Here is a 21,538-nt window from a genome sequence, read left to right as displayed (position 1 = left end):
GGAAGGATTTAGTAGGTAATAATATCGAGAGCGATGACCGGTAGTGCTTTTCATTTATAACACGTTTGTAATATCAGTTGCCGCATCAGCATTGGTAGAGATATCTAGAGCCAAGGACGGAAGACGCGGCCTGGGGGGGTACGAGATATACGAGGTGTGATGGTAGACTGTAGTATTGACTTTTATTTATAATAAACTGAGGTGTTGGGAAATCAAAGCAGAAGGGAGGTCGAGGTTATTCATGAGCCAACCTAGATTGATCTCTATATAATATAAGCCTGTATTTTTCATATCATTTCAAGAATAGGATATAAAATATAAATGAAATGATATTATATATCTATACTTTGATATATTAGCATTCCATAGATAATTTATTATGAGTGTACATTGTTAATAATAAGATGAATGGATATAGGTAGGTACCTAATAGTTATAAAGTTGTTGAAGTTGTCGAAGTTGTCGAGATCAGATTCTATATAGCGCATATCCTAATAGAGATTGATTATACCTAGACACGCACGGACCATGATAGGTACATATGTACTCATACTAATAGACCCACTTGTGCTTATCAGAATATTTTTCAATCGATAAGCAAAAAAATTCCCTGAGCAAATGGAACAACGGGTAAAAGCAGACAGCCCACTTCTCAAATCAACATTTATATAACCAACAATTAATACAAATCAATACAACATTTTCTCAGTAACTATGGAGTCAACCAAGTATGCCAAAAAGAGAAAGTTCAAGGATGCCAATGGCTCCAAAAGCGTCGAGTCAAAGTTAAAGGCGCTTCCCGTTAAGGCACCCAAATCCAAGAAGCTAAAGCGAGCTGCACCCGAGATTGCTACTGAATCCTCGAATGACGACTCTGAAGCCGAAGATGACGTCCAAGAACAAGATTCGGATGATAGTGAAAAAGAAGATGGTCAGGATGAGGAAGAAATAGAAGAAGAGGATGCGAAAGAAATCTCTGAATTGAATAAGAGAGTGGAAGCGGCGAATGCTGAGGACGAGGACGATGGTCAAAGTCTTCAAAATACAGATTTGCCTACCGATAGCGCCATCGCCGCCCTCCAGACTGCGATCGGTTCTGATGCGCAAAACTTCGCCGACTTAAACTTGTCAGAAAAGACCAACAAGGCTATCAAGGAAGATATGGGCTTTGAAAAGATGACAACTATTCAACGGAAAGCAATTCCACCTTTACTAGCTGGCCGTGATGTGCTCGGTGCTGCAAAGACAGGTAGCGGAAAGACTTTAGCCTTCTTAATCCCAGCGGTAGAAATGCTGAGCGCACTACGATTCAAGCCGCGAAACGGAACCGGTGTTATCGTCGTCTCTCCTACAAGAGAGTTAGCCCTACAAATTTTCGGCGTTGCCCGCGAATTGATGGCGCATCACTCCCAGACATATGGCATAGTTATTGGAGGCGCAAACCGCAGGGCAGAGGCCGAAAAGCTATCCAAGGGAGTGAATCTCATAATTGCGACACCCGGGCGACTCCTAGATCATCTACAAAATACCCCTTTTGTCTTCAAGAATCTAAAGTCTCTGATTATAGACGAGGCCGATCGTATATTAGAAATAGGTTTCGAAGATGAAATGCGCCAAATCATCAAGATCCTACCTAGCGAAGGCAGACAGACCATGCTCTTCTCCGCGACGCAGACGACCAAAGTTGAAGATCTTGCCAGGATTTCTCTTCGACCGGGTCCTCTCTACATTAACGTCGATGAAGAGAGTACCAACTCTACCGTTGCGGGGCTTGAGCAAGGATACGTTACCTGTGAAGCTGATAAGCGATTCCTTCTGCTTTTCTCGTTCCTGAAGCGTAACCTGAAGAAGAAGGTTATCGTGTTTTTCTCCAGCTGCGCCAGTGTCAATTACTATGCCGAGCTTTTAAATTACATCGATCTGTAAGTCCTCTGTTCCCAGTACCACGCCTCGGTCCGTTCATAGATTACTAACAATATTCGGTAGGCCTTGTCTATCTCTCCACGGCAAGCAGAAGCAACAAAAGCGGACAAACACGTTCTTTGAGTTCTGCAACGCCAAGACGGGCATCCTTCTATGTACAGATGTTGCCGCTCGTGGTTTGGATGTAAGTAGTCGAAGTAAATCTCACAGCAGCTTGCCACTAACTAGAGAATAGATCCCAGCAGTTGACTACATAGTTCAATTTGATCCTCCCGATGATCCCCGCGACTACATCCATCGGGTTGGTCGGACCGCACGTGGCGCAAATTCCAAAGGCCGCAGTCTCCTCTTCTTGCAACCCCACGAGCTTGGTTTCTTGTCTCACCTGAAAGAGGCTCGCGTGCCTGTACTCGAGTATGAATTCCCTGCGAAGAAGATTCTGAACGTCTCTTCGCAACTCGAAAAACTCATCTCACAGAACTACTATCTCAACCAGAGCGCCAAGGATGGTTATCGGTCATATCTGCACGCTTACGCAAGCCATAGCTTGCGTTCTGTTTTTGATATAAACAAGTTGGACTTGATAAAGGTCGCCAGAAGTTTCGGCTTCTCTACGCCTCCGCGGATCGACCTCACGTTAGGTGCGAGTATGAGCAGGGATAAGAAGGTGCAAGGAAGGAGGGCATATGGCAGCCAGCCAAGGCAAGCCCAGAAGTTCAAGAGGCGATAGTACTGGCCTGGGAATTCATAATTGTGGAGTTTCGGTTGTGCTTTGATACTATACCAGCTTCTGTTACTTAAATCCTTTATGCGAAAATAGACAGTATGATAACGCAAGGTCGGATGCAGCCACTACTAATGGGATGCTTTATCAGTGAGATTGAAGATAGCATGTTATAGACGCCATAATCAAATGCGCTCATATCTGCTTCATAGCATTGGCCGTACGATTTAATAGATCCCTTCTCGCATTCTCCATAGAGCCGGTGAAGGGCTATCAGGGGCTAGCTGTATTGGTTTATAGTAGCGTATCAGAACTGATAATAACTACCTGATAAGCAGCTTAACATTGTGGCGTATAGACATCCTTCCAGGAGATAGTTGAAGTCTCAAATATATATATATATACCTAGGTATACTGGTATCTCTCCATATGGCATATATAACCCAGAAAGAAAATAGACGTAAACCAACATCGCAGTATTCTTTATTTTTAGATCACGAATCAAAGCTATGCTCCATCTAACTGCAAATAATACAAAATTTCATGCATCAAATACCTTTTTAAAATGTCTGTAACATTGAAGGTTGGCTACTTTAAAAATGCCAAATTCAACGCTATATACTACACTCAGTAACACGTTCCAAAGGTCGTTTCGTGCTGGAAGCAGTTTAGCGTCAAGAGTTATGGCTTCGGTACCCCGACGGCAGACTCTCCCTACGACCCAATACTCGAGATACAATGGCCTAGGATCGACGAATGCCGCAGGGCACTGGCTATGGTGCCTCCCGAAGAAGCTTTGGTGATTATTAATGACGTCGAAAACTATAGCCTTGAAGACCTGAAGATGTGGCTTGTGGACGGGGAAGTCACTGTAGCGAATGTTGAGGTACTACGAGGTGGTGAGGATGGGAAGGGCGGTCTTCACTGTTTCCGCTTTAAGGAGCTTGTGTGAATGTGACATCGGACGCGAACAATTATATTTAGGAAATCAGCCAGTCTTAATTCTTCAGAGATGGGAAATCCTACAGACAGATTGTTAGGGATAAATACAGGGTTATCAACAAGACTGACGATGTTGGTTCTATTTACCTATACATTCGTTTTGTAGGAAGTGAGGATTTACACTCTTTCTAATAAACCAACTACTATACAGCACTTATATCATACGATATTATCACCGAGACATAGTGATAGTATATTACTGGCAAGCTGTAGCGATCTTACCAGTATTGGGTGAAGTCTGAGTTTACTCGGCTACAGCTTATGTATTCACGGTTATCAATATCCCGTACGAACTACGACCCGTAACATATGTAGTATGCTATATTCTATTTCCTTGAATCCTTAATGTCATACTAGCAAATATCTTATTTAGTAGCACGCGATTGACAGAACTCGGCAACCTGTACGCCCCAAGCCTCCTCCTTCTCAACGCCCGTACTCAGGCCTAGTTGAGGGCTGATATGATTGTGCCCGTCTAGGATATCGTAGTCGATATCGGCCTTCGTCCACTCCTTCTTGAACTGCTGTGCCGATTCATACATAAGCTCGGGGTCCAGTTCGCTAACGAGGATGCTGATCTTGACACCGGGTAAAACCGGCTCGGCGTCCTTCTTTTTCTCCTTCTCCAGAATACCAAGCGACGAGTTCTCCCGGATTTTGCCCTCCCCTAAGTATGCTCGTAGGATTGCGTTGTCGTCACCGCCCCAGTGGAACGGTACGCCGAGCAGTATCACGCCTCTGAGTAGCACACCCGGGCCTTTTCGCTCCTCGGATACAACCGACTCCCTAGACTCTTTGAATTCAGGGTCCAGGAGGTATGTCGTAACATGAATACCTCCAGCAGAATTACCCAGTAGAAACAAGTCAGTAGACTCATATCCCTCCTGCTTCGTCAACTCCTTCGCGATCCAGTCGATGACAAGCTTAACATCCTCGCCACCAGAGGGATACTTAGCGCCGTGAGAAATGAGGCGGTAGTCCGGGACGATAACAGTAAAGCCATAGCGGGAAGCGAAGAAGTGGCCAACATTCTTAAATACAAGGCCATGGGCATACTCCTCGTTTATCTTACTGCCGCCTACGAACCCGCCTCCGTATAGAAAGATGAACACGGGCTTCGCGCGGAACTGTGGGGCCGCTTTACCTTGGTTCGGATAATAGACGTCTAGCTGCTGTCGTGAAGTTGCCCCGTACTTATACGTCTCGCGTCGCGTAGACTTGATTTCGGTCTCCTTAGCGAGGACGAGCGGCGCGTAAGCCGCGAAAGTAGGTAGCAGTAAATCATCGATTCCACGCCCTAGCGGTCTCAACTTGTCCATTGTGTGTGTTAATGCGTACGAGGTAGTATATCTTCACTAACTAACTACTGCGAAGTATGGTGGTTTTTCAGGGTCCAACAGATTAGAAAGATGGTTGGTGGAGAGGTTTAAGACGGCGGCCCCAGTCCAGATCGAATGGTTAATATCGATCTCTACCGTAGCATTCGGTGGATTATTTGCATATGAATGCGGGGAATGACATGCAGCTCATAACCCATAAACCTGGCATCAGCATCGTTATTCCTCCATTGATCCTAGCGAGACGGGAAGTTTGACGTTGTCGTACGGTGACTTTCGGCATTTCTGTCCTACAGTCCTATAGGGGCCAAGACAAATAGTTACCGAGCGGACTTATATCGTTAGCTATGAGGCGAGGCCGCGCTAGGCTTGATTGTACTGTTATTATTGGATCACATTATACCCCTTTTGTTTACTTTCGGTGTCAGAATGGAGATAACTCCTAATAGTTAAAGCAAACTTTAGTTCTCAGCGCTTAATCCAAGTAAGGGGATGTTCAAAAAATTAAAAATAAAAGGTGTTTAATTTACTACAACAGATAACTAATAAATATATAAACCTATTACAATTTCTGTCCGGCAGTACCGGGCACGGTTTTAGCAACGGCAGCGGAACCCAGCACCTTGATAGGGGGGTACGGCAGCGAACTAGCCTTCAGAGTGCCGACTGGTGCTGAGTTCTGCGAGCCTCCAAGATTGACATCGTCGAGGACGGCAAAGCCAGTTTCCTTAGAGTCAGCGAAGAAGACTGCGTTCTTAGCGCTATTCTTGAAGGCAGAGCTTTGAATCAGAACTTGAGCGCCCATCCGGGTATTGACACCAGTTCCGATCAATGAGTCCCAGAATGTGTTGACGATATGCACGGTTGCGAAGCGGATTAGAGGTGCCCGACTATACGTATTAAAGAAGTGATTGCCGGCATAAGTGACGTGAAGGGATCCTTTATCCTCCTTGGCGTTGCTGTCCGAGTGACCGATCAATGACGCTTTCCAATGATCATGCAAGTATGTGTTCGACACGGTAACCCACTCAGATCCGTGCGAGATATCGAGTAGTCCGTCAAGATCGTCTTTGCCGAGTTTTAGGTCACCGGATAGGTCGCAATGGTCAACCCAGACGTTTGATGATGCATCGATGCCGATGGCGTCGCCATTCTTAGCTAGGACCTTAGAGATCTTCATGTTACGGATAATAACATTATTAACTTTGCGAATGTATAGACCGACACCGGTAAGAGAACTACCCTTCTCTCCATAAATAGTCTTGTCGGCGGAGACGCGTACTTTGGCAGAGCCGGAGATGGCACCAGAGACGATGATAGTGAGAGGGCCTTCCTGTTTAGCTGCCTTGGTGAGGCTATCGACATCGGTTACGGTCACGGTCTTACCCGCGGCGCCACCTTTCGTTCCGCCGTTCAGGGTGCAGTAGCCGATAGAGCATGCCTCAGCGGCCTGTCTTCGAGCAATGCTATTGCGTGCAACGACATCGTTAAGAGGAGAGGCTATAGCGAAAGCCGCAAATAGCGAAACAGCCGAGAACTTCATATTTGTAGTGTAATAAACGAATGTTACGGCTCCAAATACGCCCAAATGATAAAGACAGGATAGTTGAGTATGAGGTGTAAATGAGTGAATGAGGTGAGCTGATCATACTCGTTATATTATGTCTTTTAATGCCTGGGGAAAGAGTCATTATATAAGAATTATGTCTCCTTAAACATTCCCCATAGAACGGTATATTCCAATATAGGATACCATCATCATATGAGTCCTGCGTGTTATGGACATGACTATTGGCAGAGAAGTGGATTCGGACAGAGGATGCATCAGGAAAGGTTGAAGAAAATACAATATTCAAGGGGCATGGTTCCCGCCTACTAAAAAGCTTGTCTAGTCTTGGCGGACATACCTCCTTCGAATAACCAGGTACCAAGAGGTGATCACAAGCCAAAAGAACCAGTATAAGTTCATCATGTTTGAAAAAAGGGCGGATAGAAGCAGATGAAGTGCAAACCGAGGTTAAGCCCGGTGGGCGTGAGCCATAACCCCTGAAATCTCCAATCTCTCGATTTATATACAAGTCCGGGCTTATATCTTATATAGGGCAATGATGTGACATGCTGTTGGTCGCTCATTCGACATTGCACGTTGCGATCCACCGGGACCGTTCAGTGGCCGTTCACATTACCATTAGAAGATGGAAAGCATACGATAAATTAATCCGTTGCTATGATTTCTTAGAATAACTCGGGTTAAAACATTGCGAGTTAAAGAAAAGACGCTTTAAGAGAGTTATAGCAAGGGTGGTTATAATTTGTAATGCCAACCCAACACTACTTATCACCACCTTAACCCACACGTATAATAGATGTTTCACCAAAGAATAATGTTCAACGCCGCGCAGTAAATATACAAATAACTCAATCCAACTCTAATGTCCGGCCAGCCAAGCAACTAGCCAAGCAATAATGATACGCCCATCTCTCGTATACACAATAAGAGCCCCGTGGCTGCTGCATATCGACCTGAAGAAACGTTCAAGTTCTTGTTTCACCAACAGTACCAGAAACCCAACTACACCGAAACTAATTAGAATACGAGTTCTAGGCAAAGATATAGTATAACTGAGAAGATACCTAACTGAAGGCTAACTTACCGTTTCCACATCTTGCCTACATATCCAGTGTTATACTGATCTGATATGCTCTCGCGTCTTTTGATGGCCTCTTTATCGGTGGGTCTCTTTTGATCGTAGAGGTTATTGAAATCAGGACCGGAGAACTGGACAGTTGTTGTTAGCTCGAAGTCATCAAGTGAGAATCTAGAGCGTCGACTTACAGAGCCAGAATTAGTGTTTCTACCACCTTGCTGACTGGCCTTTCTGCCTTCGGACTGTGCGGTATCCCGGTTGCTCATGTTGATTGAAAATGTAGGTAATCTGTAAATATTGGTAACTAGTAAATTATCTCAATATGGTCCAAATGTAGAAGATTTATTTTTCGTATATATATTAGAAGCCTTCATAAACACTTGAAAGAACGATTATATAAGATTCTAAAGAAAGAAGCGGATCTCTCAACCATAGGAAATTCTATAATACTATTGGATAAGCCTCAATGAATGATGAGTATTGACGTACTCGGTACCGTGACAAAAAGCATAATCTCATTGGCGAATTACGGTGACGAAGTGGTGAAGTCACCAATCATCACACAACCAACCATGTGGCCGTACATAAAAGGGTCTGAGTCAAGCAAGCCCACAAAGACGGATAGCTACGATGGCGGGAAAGGGGTTTGGAAGGGAGATCGAATAATAAGACTTAGACTAAAAGACTTAATCTAGTCTAACCTAGTTACTAAATTCTTAGGCTACTAAGAAGGTCAAGACCCGGTTATATCAGTCTTATGGCCTTAGCTTAGTAGGTTAGTATATAACTTGTATTTGGCATAATAACCTTCACATACGACCATAGGATTTGGAAAACTCGGGATCCCGTCCGCTCTCCCATAGATAAGCCAAATACCGCTAGATTAGTAGTTGGGTCGGTGACGACCAGCGAATCCCTGGTGTTGTATGTTTTTTCTTTCTTTTTTCCCCCCTTTTCATATTTTTTATGGTCTTTTTTAACTCCTCTACCTATATTCGACATTACCTAATGAAATATACACGTGAAATAACTGTTATGGTGTTATACAACAATGTGGGAAGTAAAGGCTGGCCCTCTTCGTAGGGTGAGGGTATTCCAAACTTTTAGTCTACCCACATTTTTTCTACGGCAGCAGATTTAAGTGGATATACGACATCTTCTCTATCCGTTAACATAATATCTAGTTTAAACAGGATTGCATGGTATATAAATTGAATAGTCTCATGGGAATATTTTTAATTTACTGTTGGATCTATATTGGTTGTCTATAATCCCTAGTCAGCCTCCTTAACCAACGCCCAGCACTTCCGCATGCCCGTCCCCATCGACTCCGCATCAAGAGCCTCAACATCGCTCCACCGGCTTCGTGTCCTCCCATCCTCTTTAAGCCTATCTTCATCACTATCCTCACCCTCATCCACAAATTCAAACAGATGAACATGCATCGTCAACTTCAAATGAGAAAACAGCCACGGTACGGACCCCAATTCATCCACATGCTTCACCACGGTCTTCCTCTTCCTTGCCTTCACACTCTCACTAATCAACCCCTGAACAAACTTCTCCGCATCTCTCTTCCTAGTCTTTGCCGATCCTCCTTGCGGATCCTTCACAATATAACTTGGCAGCTCCCACAACCCCGCCAAGAGCCCCTTCTCAGGCCTCTTATGAATCAGATACCGACCATCACTGCGCCGGATAGCACATACTAGAGTTTCTTCTTCGCGCACAGCTTTCTTTACCGTCTTTAGTGGGAACTTTCTCGCGTAGTTTACGACGGCTTCTAGTGCGGCACTACTAAGAGCCGGAGATGGCGGTGGCTCAGGGCCGGGTGTGATTTTCCGTTTGGACGTGACTTGTGTGAATGCGAACGATCGTAACGTAGTCTGTGTACGAGACTTGGGTTTCTGCTGTTTGGGCCCTTCCTCCGTCTTTGTGCCTTGCTCATTATCGTCGTCTTCTTCTGCATACTCCTCAAACGGCTTACAAAGAATGCAAGCGTCTTCAATATCAAGAGTAGTATTACTGGATACCGTAGGCTTGGATATAAACCCTCTTTTACTGGCTGACCGAATACCTTCGTCGTATGCGCGACAGCTTGATGTAATGGGACATACTGCGCAGTTGGGTTTTGGTGTGCATATCGTGCTGCCCAGTTCCATCAACGCTTGGCCCCAGCGACCAGGCCTATTACTCGGTGCTGCTTCTTTCTCTTCCTCCTTCTCAGTAGTGGTATTGTGATCAATATCATCCTCATCTTCTGGATCATCACCTGCAATAGCCTTAACTAGGCTATCAGCCGCCGCCCATAGCAACTCAATAATTGCTTTATCCGCCTTGACATCCCCAAAAACGCCAAGTTGCCGACTGAGGACACGTAGCACGTTACCATCTACCATCGGCGCTGCCCTCCCAAAGACAATCGCTGAGATAGCCCCCGCTGTGTACCTCCCGACGCCGGGCACTTTTGCCACCAGCTCACCCACATCTGTTGGTAACAAACCTTTCATACTAGAATCCTTACACACGATCTTTGCCGCGTCGTGGATTCTCGTAGCACGGCTATAGTATCCGAGCCCACGCCAGGCCGAAAGCACTTCGTCCTGCTCTGCGGCTGCTAAGTCCTGGATCGTGGGCCATCGTTCCATCCAACGGTTCCAGTAGTCGATAACAGTGGCAACGCGCGTCTGCTGGAGCATGATCTCGCTGATCCAGACCTGATACGCGCGGCGCTCGACTTCCTCGAGAGTAGTGGTACTTGGGTCCGTCCAGGATTTACGCCAGGGCATCTCGCGCGAAGAGCTCACGCTATCAAACCAGGTGAGTAGAGATGTGCGAGCTTGACGACTGTCTAAGAGTAAAGGACGGTGATAATATAGTCCGTGGACACGATTAGGGAGGTTAATATAAGTACTTTCTGTAGTAGATATGTTTAGGGCTATGTTCGGTTTACCGAAGAGGCACGCATATAGCTGAGCGGTATCATCTCCATTCTTTTTACTAGAACGCGCCCCTACCTTTTGCCTCTTGACACGTGGTGCTTCTGCTGGGCTATCTTCAATGAATTCTTCATCGCTCTGATGCTGAATGGTCCTCTTCCTAATCCTAGTTTTTCGAGAAGGACTATTAGTTTTTAGCAGCTCTTCATCCTTCGTGACAGATAATAATTCTGGTGCATTAGCTTCATCCGCTAATATTGAGACTGACTGTCGCGTGCTTCGCAATGAGCGCCGCATAGTTTGAAGCGTATAAGTTGATGATTTGTTTAAATAAAATATGTCGCGACGCGTTAAGAGATATAACCGCGTCATCACGTGATGTCTATTATTCATATAACTATCATATATCAATTCAGGGGTTTAAAGCTAGAACATATATTGTCGTGCATATATCTTTTTAAATATTTGCTTCTATCTTGGCTTATTTCTCTACATTTCCTACCATCTAAATCATACTTTTTCCCACCCATATCTGCATTAGCTAATTTGGGCTTATGTGCTCTCATTTCAAGCGGTTCATGGAAAACGCTTCCTTACTTTTTTTCCCCTTATTCTGATCTTGAATATTCAGCTTAAAACTTTGCTCTACTCCTGTGGCTACCTTGTCCTAGATAATAATGAGCTAGTTAATGTGTTAGCGGTTTGTTCTTTACATGTTGAACTGAGGACATTACTAACCTCAATTAACTTCTCAGTCAATATAGAGCACTGCTTGTCCGGATCTTGAGAGTAAGTGAAGGAACTCGAGCGATAAAGTCCTTCGAACCCCAAATCTTCTAAGATGTCACTTAATATACCGGCGCTTTCTAGCGCACTCGTAAACTTTGGGTTGGATGATAACGTCTGAAGTAGAGCGTGCGCTGATCCAAGTGTCGAAGAGTTTTGACCATGGAGCAACACCTCGTCTAGAAATGATGCGATGGTTGGGCATCTATACTATGTTAGTAGCTTATAATACGCAAGGACCAATTCAACTCACAGATGCAATACAACAGTAGGTCTTCCGGATGCTAGGTCATTAAGCCATGCTAGAGTATGGGTCTGTATCGCCTCATCTAAGATCTGGAAATCGACCAACTCGATAGCCGTGCTTAGTAAAAGGTCTTTGTCCTTTACGCTATCCAGGTCGCGCAGGTTACGAGTTGGTCCTAGATTAGCAACGTTTAATGGGTTGATACCCGCCGACCAGAGGCATTCCTTTAAATCTTCAGGAGTAATTGCCCGGGCATGAATGAGAGCCAGATATGGTGACGCGTAGAATTCGGTTGTAAAGGTCTTCGATGAATCCTCGGAGCTGCCTGTTGTCATTTCGAGGAAGGTTGAGAGAACCCGGAGTGCTGTAATTCTAATGATAGGGTCTGTAAGCCCTCGCGCGAGACAGGCGCAGACTGCGAAATGGAAACTGTCTGCCGTAAAATGTATCCCGTACGCTTCATCTAGGGGTATCGCCGCTTCTTCTAATGTTGCTCGGCCTTGTAAGAGATATTGTGCCATTTTATTATTCCTCAATTCACTTGTCGTCCCAATGTTTGCCAAAACAGCTTCTAGGAATAAGGCAGCACAGTTGAACAGATTAACAGGTACAAGACGGACGAGTGACATCGCTAACCAGAACAGTTGCGGCCCATACCGAGAGGCTGCAGTGAGCTTCGCGATCATCTTAGATAATGATGTGACGATAGCAACGAGCATGTCGCTGCCGTTGTCTTCACCAAAGCGGCCAACACTGTTGCGGAGTGCTACGAGGACCTGGTAGAGCAAGTCATCGTCAACCTCTTCGCGAGCCAAACATCCCATTACGGTAAATGCTCGGGGCTGAATTGCTGGGTTATTTTGAAAGGCAGTGCTGGCTACCAAACTCATCCATCTGGACCGCCAAGCGTTAGCCATATCGACAGATGGTGCTGCAACAGAACACGTCTCAAAGAGTAGAGTAGCTAGGTTCTCTATAACCGCAAGCGTCGGCCCGGCCTCGTGAGACGTTGAGATAGAGGCTCCATCTTTAGTTAAGACCAAGGGGACGGACAGACTATCATTCCTTGGTTCGGACAAGATTTCAAGGGTACCCCGGAGTTTCGATAGCTTCGTATCTTCTAGTTGGAATGAGGTGCAAGCTGCATGGATTGAATTGATTAGCAGTCGGTGGACTAGCGCTCGAATATCGTGAGTGCCCGTGTTTGACAGCATAGTGACTATATGGAATATTTCAGGTAGGTAGATCTGCGACTGAACGCCACAGTCGAAGGAAAGGGAGAGGCAAAATTGGAGTAGAATGCAAAGCTCATTCCAAACGGAGTTATCGGGGAGATATTTCGTGGGTCGAAGCGAGGATCTGTTCAGTGCCTTCCGAAGCCTAGATATTATCTTTCCACGAAGCGTTATCGTGCCAATAGCTGTCACTATTGATGTTAAAGCTTGCGTGTGCTCATCATATAGTCCTACGGCTAGCGCTGCCTTGACAATCTCGTCAAGGAAGATGTCTAATAAGACCTCATCCTTATGAATCGCCGGCCAAGCTGTGTATTCCAAAATTAGACCTAGTGAAGGCTCCATAACCGTCACATCTATCAACTTGCGGAAGATCGAAGCGACCTTTTCTTTAGCCTTTTCGCTATCAGACTCGTCCGGTAAGAGTGATGTACGCAGGCTTGGTATCCAGGGCGCCATGTAAGCCAGGCTCAAAGGTTTCTGCTCATCAGAGAAGCTTTCCCACCCGACAAAGAATTCATTCAAGAAGTCGCCTGTTAGCTGAGGCTCTTCTTTGGCAAGGACTTTGCTGACATTGACGATGAATTGAGTAGGGTCTAGAGGAACGGAGACATCTGCGTAATATGGTCAGTGAAGAAGGCGAGAGAATTTTAGAGAGGGCCTTACCTTTAGTGCACATGAACATAGAGGCTGCCTTGAACTTAAAAGCTCGACATAGCGCGCCGAGTAGATTATACGATGCAATCCGGAGCATCGCATCTGGAGAAGCAAGATTTGTTAACGCAAGATTCAGCAAGGTCCCAGGGACATCTTGAGGTCGGATAAGACGCTCGAACGGTTTTATCGTCCTAGCATCTTTACTTAACATTGCCTTTGCTCTGCGGATTTCCTTCAAGACGTCGGCCTTCCTACTGCTTTGGAAGTACATCACAATTTTGCCATTATCTGCACGCAACCCAAACGCAGAGTCATCCTCCGTAGGAATAGAGGTTGGCGCCTCATCTAGATCCTTAAGATGGAAAATGTCGTTTACAATTCCGTTTAGACGAAAAGTTGGATGAACCTCCTGTTTCTTCACGGTAGTTACTTGTACAAACGAGCCACCGACCCCAATTGTGACTTCAATCTTTCCTTTAGTCTTCGAGAGCCGAGTAACCGGCTGGAAAGTGTATCGAGAATCGGTGGCTATGCTGAGGGTCTCCTTCGGAAGGTGAACTTGACTAAGGTGGAAATGTGCCTGTAGATCTTGACGGCTGCCGACTAGTAGATAATCTACGTTGCCTGGGTTTAAAACATTTGTATCACTCTTCGTGGCTATACGAAGTATACGTCGGAAGCATTTCCTGGTTTCGTTAGCATGTAGGATACGCGATAGTGCGATATTAACATACCGGAATGTGCTGTTCATATTATAGACATAAATCCTAGAAAGTTGATCAGACAACTCGCTCGGACTAAGAAGATCCAACTTTTTGAACAGCTCGTCCGGGGGGTCGTTTTGACCATCATAACACGTCGCATCGATTAGTAACCCGAATGGCTTGTGCCATAGCCGGCTCGCAATCTAGGACAGGTTAGACAATGGAGCCTACAATAAGGGAAGGGGTAAAGAAACGGATGCGCGGAGGAAATTTGTTGATTGGAAGAGCCGAACGCATCGGTTTGGTTAGAACTTACTTTTAGGAAGCAATACAAAAGGGTATCATAATCTATGGAATCTTGATCGATATGGCGAAGAATTATACAAATAACAGAGAGCCCATCCTGTTAGTCATTAGCCTTAATCAAGTACAGAATATGTCCTGTCAATCACTATATACATACTCTACTCTCGCCGCCGTCATAGATAGCACGAGATGTCGCAAAGGAATCGGTACCCCGGAAAGCGTTGCGAAGCATGAAATGTTGGAACCTAGAGTAAGACAGTGGAGTATTTGAAGATATTTGAGGGCGGTTCCAAGTAACCGCTAACGGAGGTGGCCCCAAATTTGTTACGAGAGCCCGTAAGGGTTCAAGTACGGGTGTTCGACCACGAACCAACTCGTTAGGAGAGCGAACGTGTTCTCGTCGTTCCTGAGACATGAGTCTTTGCCGGACATGGTCCCAGTGGTCATATAAAAACCTGTGTAGAGCGACACAGGAGCCGAACTCATAGGTTTCGCCGTCTGCTGGACGCGTATCAAGAACAGGTGGAGGTACCTAGATGGCAGCATTATTAGTAGGAATGGGAATAGGTAAGGAACTTGGTAATTCTTACCGATATTTCTCTGAGAAATGTGGTAACACGATAAATGTTCTGCGTCAAAAAATCATTTAGAGGATACATATATGGCTCCTTTGCTCCGAACAAGACGTTATTTGCTAGATTCTGAATGACTTTTGCGATTAGGAGTAGACCACGTCGCATCTCCTTAGACGGCGCTGTAGTTACTAGGTTCTCTGCCTCGGGGGCGACGATGGCAGGGCAGAAGAATCTTAAAAATATGAAAGCTCCAACAGCCGTATATTTAGCCTCTTGGAACCTAGGCATTACCGCTGAAGATATCTATCTGAATGTCAATAACGGTACCTTATACATATCGATAAGAGCCAACTTACTATGCTACAGATTTTCCTAAATGATGTAGGGATGCTGGTGGAGGATGCACAAATATCATCAATAAAAACTTTAGCGACGATGCGTAGCTGTAGCGCATTCTTTTGGAGTTCTTCTTGGGATGAAATTCTTGTTGGATCAAGCTCAAGATCCAAGTCCTTTGAAGTTAGCATTAACCTCTCAACAACTTTTTGGAGCGTAGCTTTGAGATAGTTTGCCCCTTTCCACCTCGCGTAGATGGAGAGCATCTTGGTAGCGACACAATTTCGACGGAGTATCTCAGATTCGTTCTCTAAGTAAATAAATTAGTCCAGGGATTTGGGACAATTAGCTCTTAACTAACCTGTATCTTCAATCTCCTGTTTAATCAACGCTTCCATGAGTTCAAAAACGCGCCCGCGAGATTCAAAAATGTAGAGCATCGAAATTGTAAGTTCCTCGACTTCACCGCTTGGGCAGACTGTACTAATAGCCACGGCAAGGTTCATGTCATGGGTAAGTAACTGATTAATTGTAGTTAGCTGACATGAACGATTAAAGAGGCCTCATTGAACATAGCTGCCTACCTCTAATAGCTCATCGTACTTCTCATTTACTGCCTTGTCAGACAAGTTACTGAACTCTGTCCCTTGAACTAAGATATTGTAAAGGACCTTTATAAACGCAGTGCGAATCTCCACATTTTCATTATAGCCGATACTGAGGGAGTACTTGAGGCCTACATCGATATTGGCACTTAAGAGGTTTGAGAGGATGGTGATGGATAGTTCAGACGTCGATCCAGTTTCGTCGCGTTGGGATGAGTTTCCAGTAACATCTCCCCTGATACTATCTGTCGGCTCGTAGTTAAGTAACGAAAGGAACCTGTTGAAATAGGTACGGAACATCTGGGATTTTAACTCGCTGATACCAGCGTCATTCTGCCCGTCTCCCGGCTGAAGTGGTAGCCTGTAAGTAAGCTCTGCGAGAGACCTGAGACAAGCTTTATCGAGATCTCGTTGGATTCGCGTCGCATTATCCTGGTGAAGCTGCGTGTAGCTGCCGTCTATAGGTGGTGACCGAGGCCTAGCAATCCAACTAAAGATATATTCCAGGAGCTGATTTCGTTTCCGAACGTCATCGCGTAGGTTCAAGTGCTCTTTCTTCCTATTAACAGACTCGCACATCTGACAAATCTTGATTTTGACTCGTAGACTAGCTACATTATCGGCCACACCATCTAGAAACTTTGCGAAGCTCAACCCAAGGGAGCCAAAATTGATCGACGATGCGGCTCCTAACTCGGAGGGCGTCTGTAATCGTTCTATTAAAGCCTTCAATAATGATGCAGCTTGTTCGGCGAATATGATCTCAACGTCCTGTCCTTTACTCGATGTTTCGAGAGCACCCGTGAAGAGCACTTCAAGTTCCGATTCGAGTGCCCTAAATAAAGGCTGATATAAGCTTGGGGATATGTCAGTAGATAAGACCTCCCGTGTGGTTTCCCTAACTCGCACGTTGGTACACGCAAGTAGCTGAGTACTAAGCTGGAGGTATCTGTTGAGAAGGGGCTCCTCGTGGTTTTCCGACGAAAGTCGATCAATCCACTTAAGACCACTAGCAGCAGGCTCATCCATAATATAAGCTTGTTCAGCCGTGCAAATACCACCAAGCGACGCGAGGAACCCAGATAGGTTTCTCCACTCAGAAAAGCGCCTCTCGTCGACATTCTCTGCGGATGTCGTGGACACATCTTTCGAGAGGTGAAGCCACTTATCAAATGCCTTCTCCCAAGCTTCTAGAATACCCACACTTGGATATTGCATGCGCCTTAATAGGGCACGTGTCCGTTTTTGGAAAGCCATCATTCCTGTGAATCGGAATTCGGGAGAAGCGATCTCGCCGAAGATTTCGCTATTCCGGAGCAATAGATTCGCGGTCTTGCCTGCATCCACAGTGGAATCCAAAATGCGGCACTCTTCATTAAAGAGCCCAATGCAAGACGTTACTAGCTGGCTCGTTTCTATGTCTGCCGAACAAAGGGATGTTAGGAAGAGAGTCTCGAGTTTCGTCGAGGTCGCTATGCGTTCCGGAATGTCCTCGGATACCACACACAGCTCCTGCAAGTCTGTTAGCATAGGTTATTATACAAGTCTCCCGGCTCCTGACCCTACCTTTATTGAACTCAGGAGCAGTAGACGCGACTCGAGGTATCCGTGAATGGACTTAAACAATGAACTCTCTCCTTGCTGTTCGAGCTTCTCACACATTTCCATCAAAACAACCGATCTATAGCCGGCCATCAGTTATAGCATATACCTTAGGGCTTAAGGACTTGAACCTACGTCAATTTCCAGAACTTAACCCCGAAGCTGTGCGAGTCTATTCGTCTTGATTTGCGTAACGAAGAGAGAAACCCACTCGGAGCTAGCAGTTTCCTAGCTAAGTTACTGGCGAGGGCCCTAATAGAGTCATTCGCTGTTACAAGACAAGACACGAATGCCTCAAAGATTCCTTCGTAGAACTGCTCCTCTTCCGCACTATTCGCCGGCGGAGCTTCAAATAGGGTTTCCGGCGAGGCATCTAGGAAGTTCAGTACGTTACATACTAATATAGTCGTAGACGAATCAGCTTCGGAGGATTTGCGCTGCGAGTGATGATCTCCTATGTATAAATCCGCCGAAAGAGCGGATGTCGCCTAGAGAGAGAGTCAGTACGTCTGCTTGCTTAGATATGTATTTTACATTGAGGAAATTCTAACCTTCATTTGGCTCTGTATATACCCAGCGGCCTCGGCAAACAAGCGATGATAGTCCTGGGCATTGGGTTGCCGCGCAAAGTACGAACACGCTTGGATAATTGCGATCTTGAAAGTAGTTGGCGCGGCAGAATGAAGGCACGACTGTGTTAGCGACTCTACGGAGCCCTCAAAGTTCAAATGTGTAAGACTAATGAAGGCTGCAGTAGTCAAGTCTTGATCGAACAGAGATCCCTCGCCATTAGGATGGTACCGGCGAAAAACAGCGTCCCGGACTTCATCCTGAACATCCATGGCATAACTTACAATTGCAGCGTCTCCATCATCGTCGAAATGACGAACGGCTCGGAGAAGGCTAACAAGACAATACCCAGCCGCGTCGTTTTTATTCCTGAGCGCTTTTCTTAAGCCTTCAAGAAACCCAACTTTTTTAGTCATGCCACCAGTTTTCGCTTCCCGTAAATTACTTGCTACTTCGAATACATCGGGAATCAGCATGAGTAGAGAGGTTTGGAAGGGGAACAATATTGACCGCCGTTTCCCACTATCGGCTATCGTTTGTGTCATATCAAACAGAGTATCAGGACCACCCTCCAACTTCCTATGTTGATAGTGCAATGTGACGAACTCCTTAGGATAGCGCTCGATCCATCCGATTATTAGGAGCGGCGTGATAACGGCAATCGTATTTTGGTAAGCTCGTCGAAAGTGGAGGAAGCTGGAGCACAATTCTTGGATTATAAGTCCAAGCTTCTGGCCGTCAACCCACATATACGAGACTAAACGTAGTATCACTAACGAAGTCTTCTCTTCCTCGGCCATCGCTAGGGTCGGAACCACTTGCGCCGCACCTGTGGTCCTAATTCCTTGGATGCTGGTTCTCACATTTTCAAAGGAGGCCGACCAGCTGGACGCGGTCACGAACTCCACGATAATCTTGATATATGGTTCAACATCATCTATATCGTCGCTTTTTACTACCTTGCTTTCCCGAGAGTCATCTGAGCCGCTTGACGAGGTGGCTCGAGTAGTCAGGTCTCCAAATCGAGCATCAAAGATTTCTCGTGCAGATCTCTCATCCAATATTGTCTTGGCTGGTAAACAATAGCCATCGGGGAATGGTTTAAGGAGGTGCTTGAAAAGCTCGAATATCCTAGTCACAAGCCCGTCATCCAACGGTTCCGGGGCATTAAACCCGGAGGCGGATAAGCCGACTGCGACATTGGAGCTAGCTTTACTAAATGGTTCCCAACGAGCGGAACAGCAATCGGCGGCAAGCGATAGGACGTAAACTTCGGACAGGAGGATATGGGACGGATGGCTTGCGAATGTCTTATACGGACGGCCAAGCTCTTCCAGAAGTGAGATAAGTGATTCGAGTACAGCAGTAATAGATGTGACGCTGATCTTCACGAGCGTAGCACGCGTGATAACAGCGACGTCGTCGCGTTCGAGGTCTTGACCTGGAGTACCGGTACGATGCGGAAGCTGTGCGCGGAGATGATGATTAGCAACAAGACTATATACAGCGGCTAGTGGGCAATGGGTAGTAAGCTAGGTAGTAGGCTACGATGCTACGTAGAGGAGAAGAGAAGAGAAGAGAAAAAGGAGGTTCCCAATTACCCTAGTTGTAAGTCTTTCGACTAAACATCCAACAAGGCCCGCATCACCGTTCATCTTGTGCTCGTATACCGTCGGGTCGCGATTGAGGGTCTTCTCAACATTGTGACGTCGTCATGGAGCACAGCTAGCGGTAAGGAAGAGGTATCGAGGAAGGCTATAGCTCGTTTGCGAAACGTATATAGATGTCTTAAGATTCGGCTATACACCAGATTCGTCCTACCCTCCTCTTAGAATAACAAGTCTAGTTCAATCGCTCAATCGCTCTCCCAACGTAGCGTATGCCGAAACCGGTAATATTTTCAAGAACAGGTTAAGTACAAGTAAGTATGTATGGAAAATAGGCCCGTAGCTCTATTTTTGTGTGGGTATTTCTCTTCTGGAGAATCCTTCGAGGTCCAAGGGTTACCGGACTTTGAAGACGGGGAATATCGTCTTAACTTAATACATATAATAATATTGGGACTTTAGGATCGACATACACCAAGTTCGGGTCCGGGCCGGTCGATAGGATCTGAGATAAAGAATGGGCGAGGCGACAAAGGATAGAATTATTTATTGTTTATTCTTCTTCGTTGAATGAGTATTTCCGACTTAGTTGTGCTACTGTAATAGTGTGTCGTTGGAGCTAGGTTAAGTCTACGAAGGCGCAGGCACAGGAACAGGCACAAGGCACAAGGCACAAACAAGACAATGTGGTCTCAGTAGAAAAACGACCCCCCCCCCCCCCCCCCCCCCCCCCCCCCCCCAGCCGAACTAAGGAAAAGGGTATGGGCAATTACTACATGTAGGAGGGGCGTGGGTTGAAAGAAGCAAGTAAGGTACCTACATACATACTTGTGTAGTACTACATGTATGTAGGTGTAGGTGTAGGTGTAGGTGCAGGTGCCCAGGGTATCTTAGGTACATATAGTACCTATTAATGCTAAAGCTAGGTACCTAACCTAGAGGTATCTTAGGTAGATATGTAACATATACCTACCTCATATGTACTAACAGAGGTGTTATAGTGGAAAGAGAGGTCCAGGCGTATGTATTTGTAACAACTGCGGGGAGAAAGTGTCAAAGATGGGAGTTGCCAAGTCCCAACTTCTCTTACCTTCATTTTGAGAAAATGCTCAAATGCTCAAACGCTCAAACGCTCAGATGCTAAAAAGCGTCTGAAGCTTAGTGGGGCGCAGCGTAGTAGCCTTGTTTAGTGCCGGTCTAAGTGCCCACGAGGTCTAGCGTAATAGGGAGCGGTGATGTATTTTAGCGGGGTAGTCCCCAGGTGAGCCTCCAAATGGTCCAAATGGTCCAATATTATTCCCGAATTCTTTAGCCCCTGCTAAAAGTCACGCAAGCTGGCAAGCTATCGTAATAGGTGAGACAGCGGCCGATATTTCTTACGTGCGTCTTGCGTATAGGAAAAGGGATCATCGTGAGAATTTCGACACCAAAATTTTTTTTGTTAGTTATTTGCAGTTATCCACTCGCTTGGCATCCGCCACGGCCCGGCCCTTTTTGAATTTCGTGCTTCCGTACTTTTTACATGTAACTACTTATTTATCTTCATATGTATTACGATTGATAGGTAGAGCCTGACATGTGCAAGGTCTAGCGTCAGGTTAGGGTCTTAGATTTTTTGAAAGAATGTTTTTCTAAATCAAAATTAAAATATATCAAGTACATAACGCATGGACACTGGCGAGCTACATGTACTTAATAGAGCAACCGAACTCATGATTAAGCAAGATTAGTATAA

At 45.6% G+C, this 21,538-nt stretch overlaps 6 protein-coding genes across 6 annotated transcripts; 1 reads left to right on the top strand and 5 right to left on the bottom strand.

Moving 5' to 3' along the window:
• Positions 1-714: 714 nt before the first annotated feature.
• On the top strand, positions 715-2,653 carry GL218_08746 (ATP-dependent RNA helicase HAS1; the record flags this gene model as incomplete). Its single annotated transcript, XM_033585554.1, has 3 exons — positions 715-1,922; positions 1,987-2,107; positions 2,159-2,653. The coding sequence occupies 3 exons, from the start codon at positions 715-717 to the stop codon at positions 2,651-2,653; spliced, it is 1,824 nt and encodes a 607-aa protein (XP_033440404.1).
• A 1,361-nt stretch (positions 2,654-4,014) lies between these two features.
• Positions 4,015-4,968, bottom strand: GL218_08745 (putative alpha beta-hydrolase protein; the record flags this gene model as incomplete). The annotated part of the gene is made up of 1 exon (XM_033585553.1): positions 4,015-4,968. One exon carries the CDS (start codon positions 4,966-4,968, stop codon positions 4,015-4,017), a length of 954 nt encoding a protein of 317 aa, XP_033440405.1.
• Positions 4,969-5,548: 580 nt separating this feature from the next.
• GL218_08744 (putative pectate lyase B) lies at positions 5,549-6,529 on the bottom strand (the record flags this gene model as incomplete). Its single annotated transcript, XM_033585552.1, has 1 exon — positions 5,549-6,529. The coding sequence occupies one exon, from the start codon at positions 6,527-6,529 to the stop codon at positions 5,549-5,551; it is 981 nt and encodes a 326-aa protein (XP_033440406.1).
• Positions 6,530-7,636: 1,107 nt separating this feature from the next.
• On the bottom strand, positions 7,637-7,900 carry GL218_08743 (uncharacterized protein; the record flags this gene model as incomplete). The annotated part of the gene is made up of 2 exons (XM_033585551.1): positions 7,637-7,765; positions 7,823-7,900. 2 exons carry the CDS (start codon positions 7,898-7,900, stop codon positions 7,637-7,639), a joined length of 207 nt encoding a protein of 68 aa, XP_033440407.1.
• Positions 7,901-8,908: 1,008 nt separating this feature from the next.
• Positions 8,909-10,423, bottom strand: GL218_08742 (A/G-specific adenine DNA glycosylase; the record flags this gene model as incomplete). The annotated part of the gene is made up of 1 exon (XM_033585550.1): positions 8,909-10,423. One exon carries the CDS (start codon positions 10,421-10,423, stop codon positions 8,909-8,911), a length of 1,515 nt encoding a protein of 504 aa, XP_033440408.1.
• An 817-nt stretch (positions 10,424-11,240) lies between these two features.
• GL218_08741 (Neurofibromin) lies at positions 11,241-19,851 on the bottom strand (the record flags this gene model as incomplete). Its single annotated transcript, XM_033585549.1, has 15 exons — positions 11,241-11,255; positions 11,312-11,564; positions 11,613-13,455; positions 13,508-14,184; positions 14,233-14,405; positions 14,519-14,605; positions 14,666-15,040; positions 15,099-15,386; positions 15,440-15,729; positions 15,781-15,940; positions 16,004-17,536; positions 17,591-17,705; positions 17,762-18,114; positions 18,178-19,662; positions 19,798-19,851. The coding sequence occupies 15 exons, from the start codon at positions 19,849-19,851 to the stop codon at positions 11,241-11,243; spliced, it is 7,701 nt and encodes a 2,566-aa protein (XP_033440409.1).
• Between the last annotated feature and the right edge of the window lie 1,687 nt (positions 19,852-21,538).

Source organism: Daldinia childiae (assembly GCF_008694065.1).
Source record: "Daldinia childiae strain JS-1345 chromosome Unknown Scaffold13, whole genome shotgun sequence".
NCBI lineage: Eukaryota > Fungi > Ascomycota > Sordariomycetes > Xylariales > Hypoxylaceae > Daldinia > Daldinia childiae.
The sequence above is the reverse complement of the archived record's forward strand: the minus strand, read 5'-3'. Positions and strand labels throughout refer to the sequence as shown.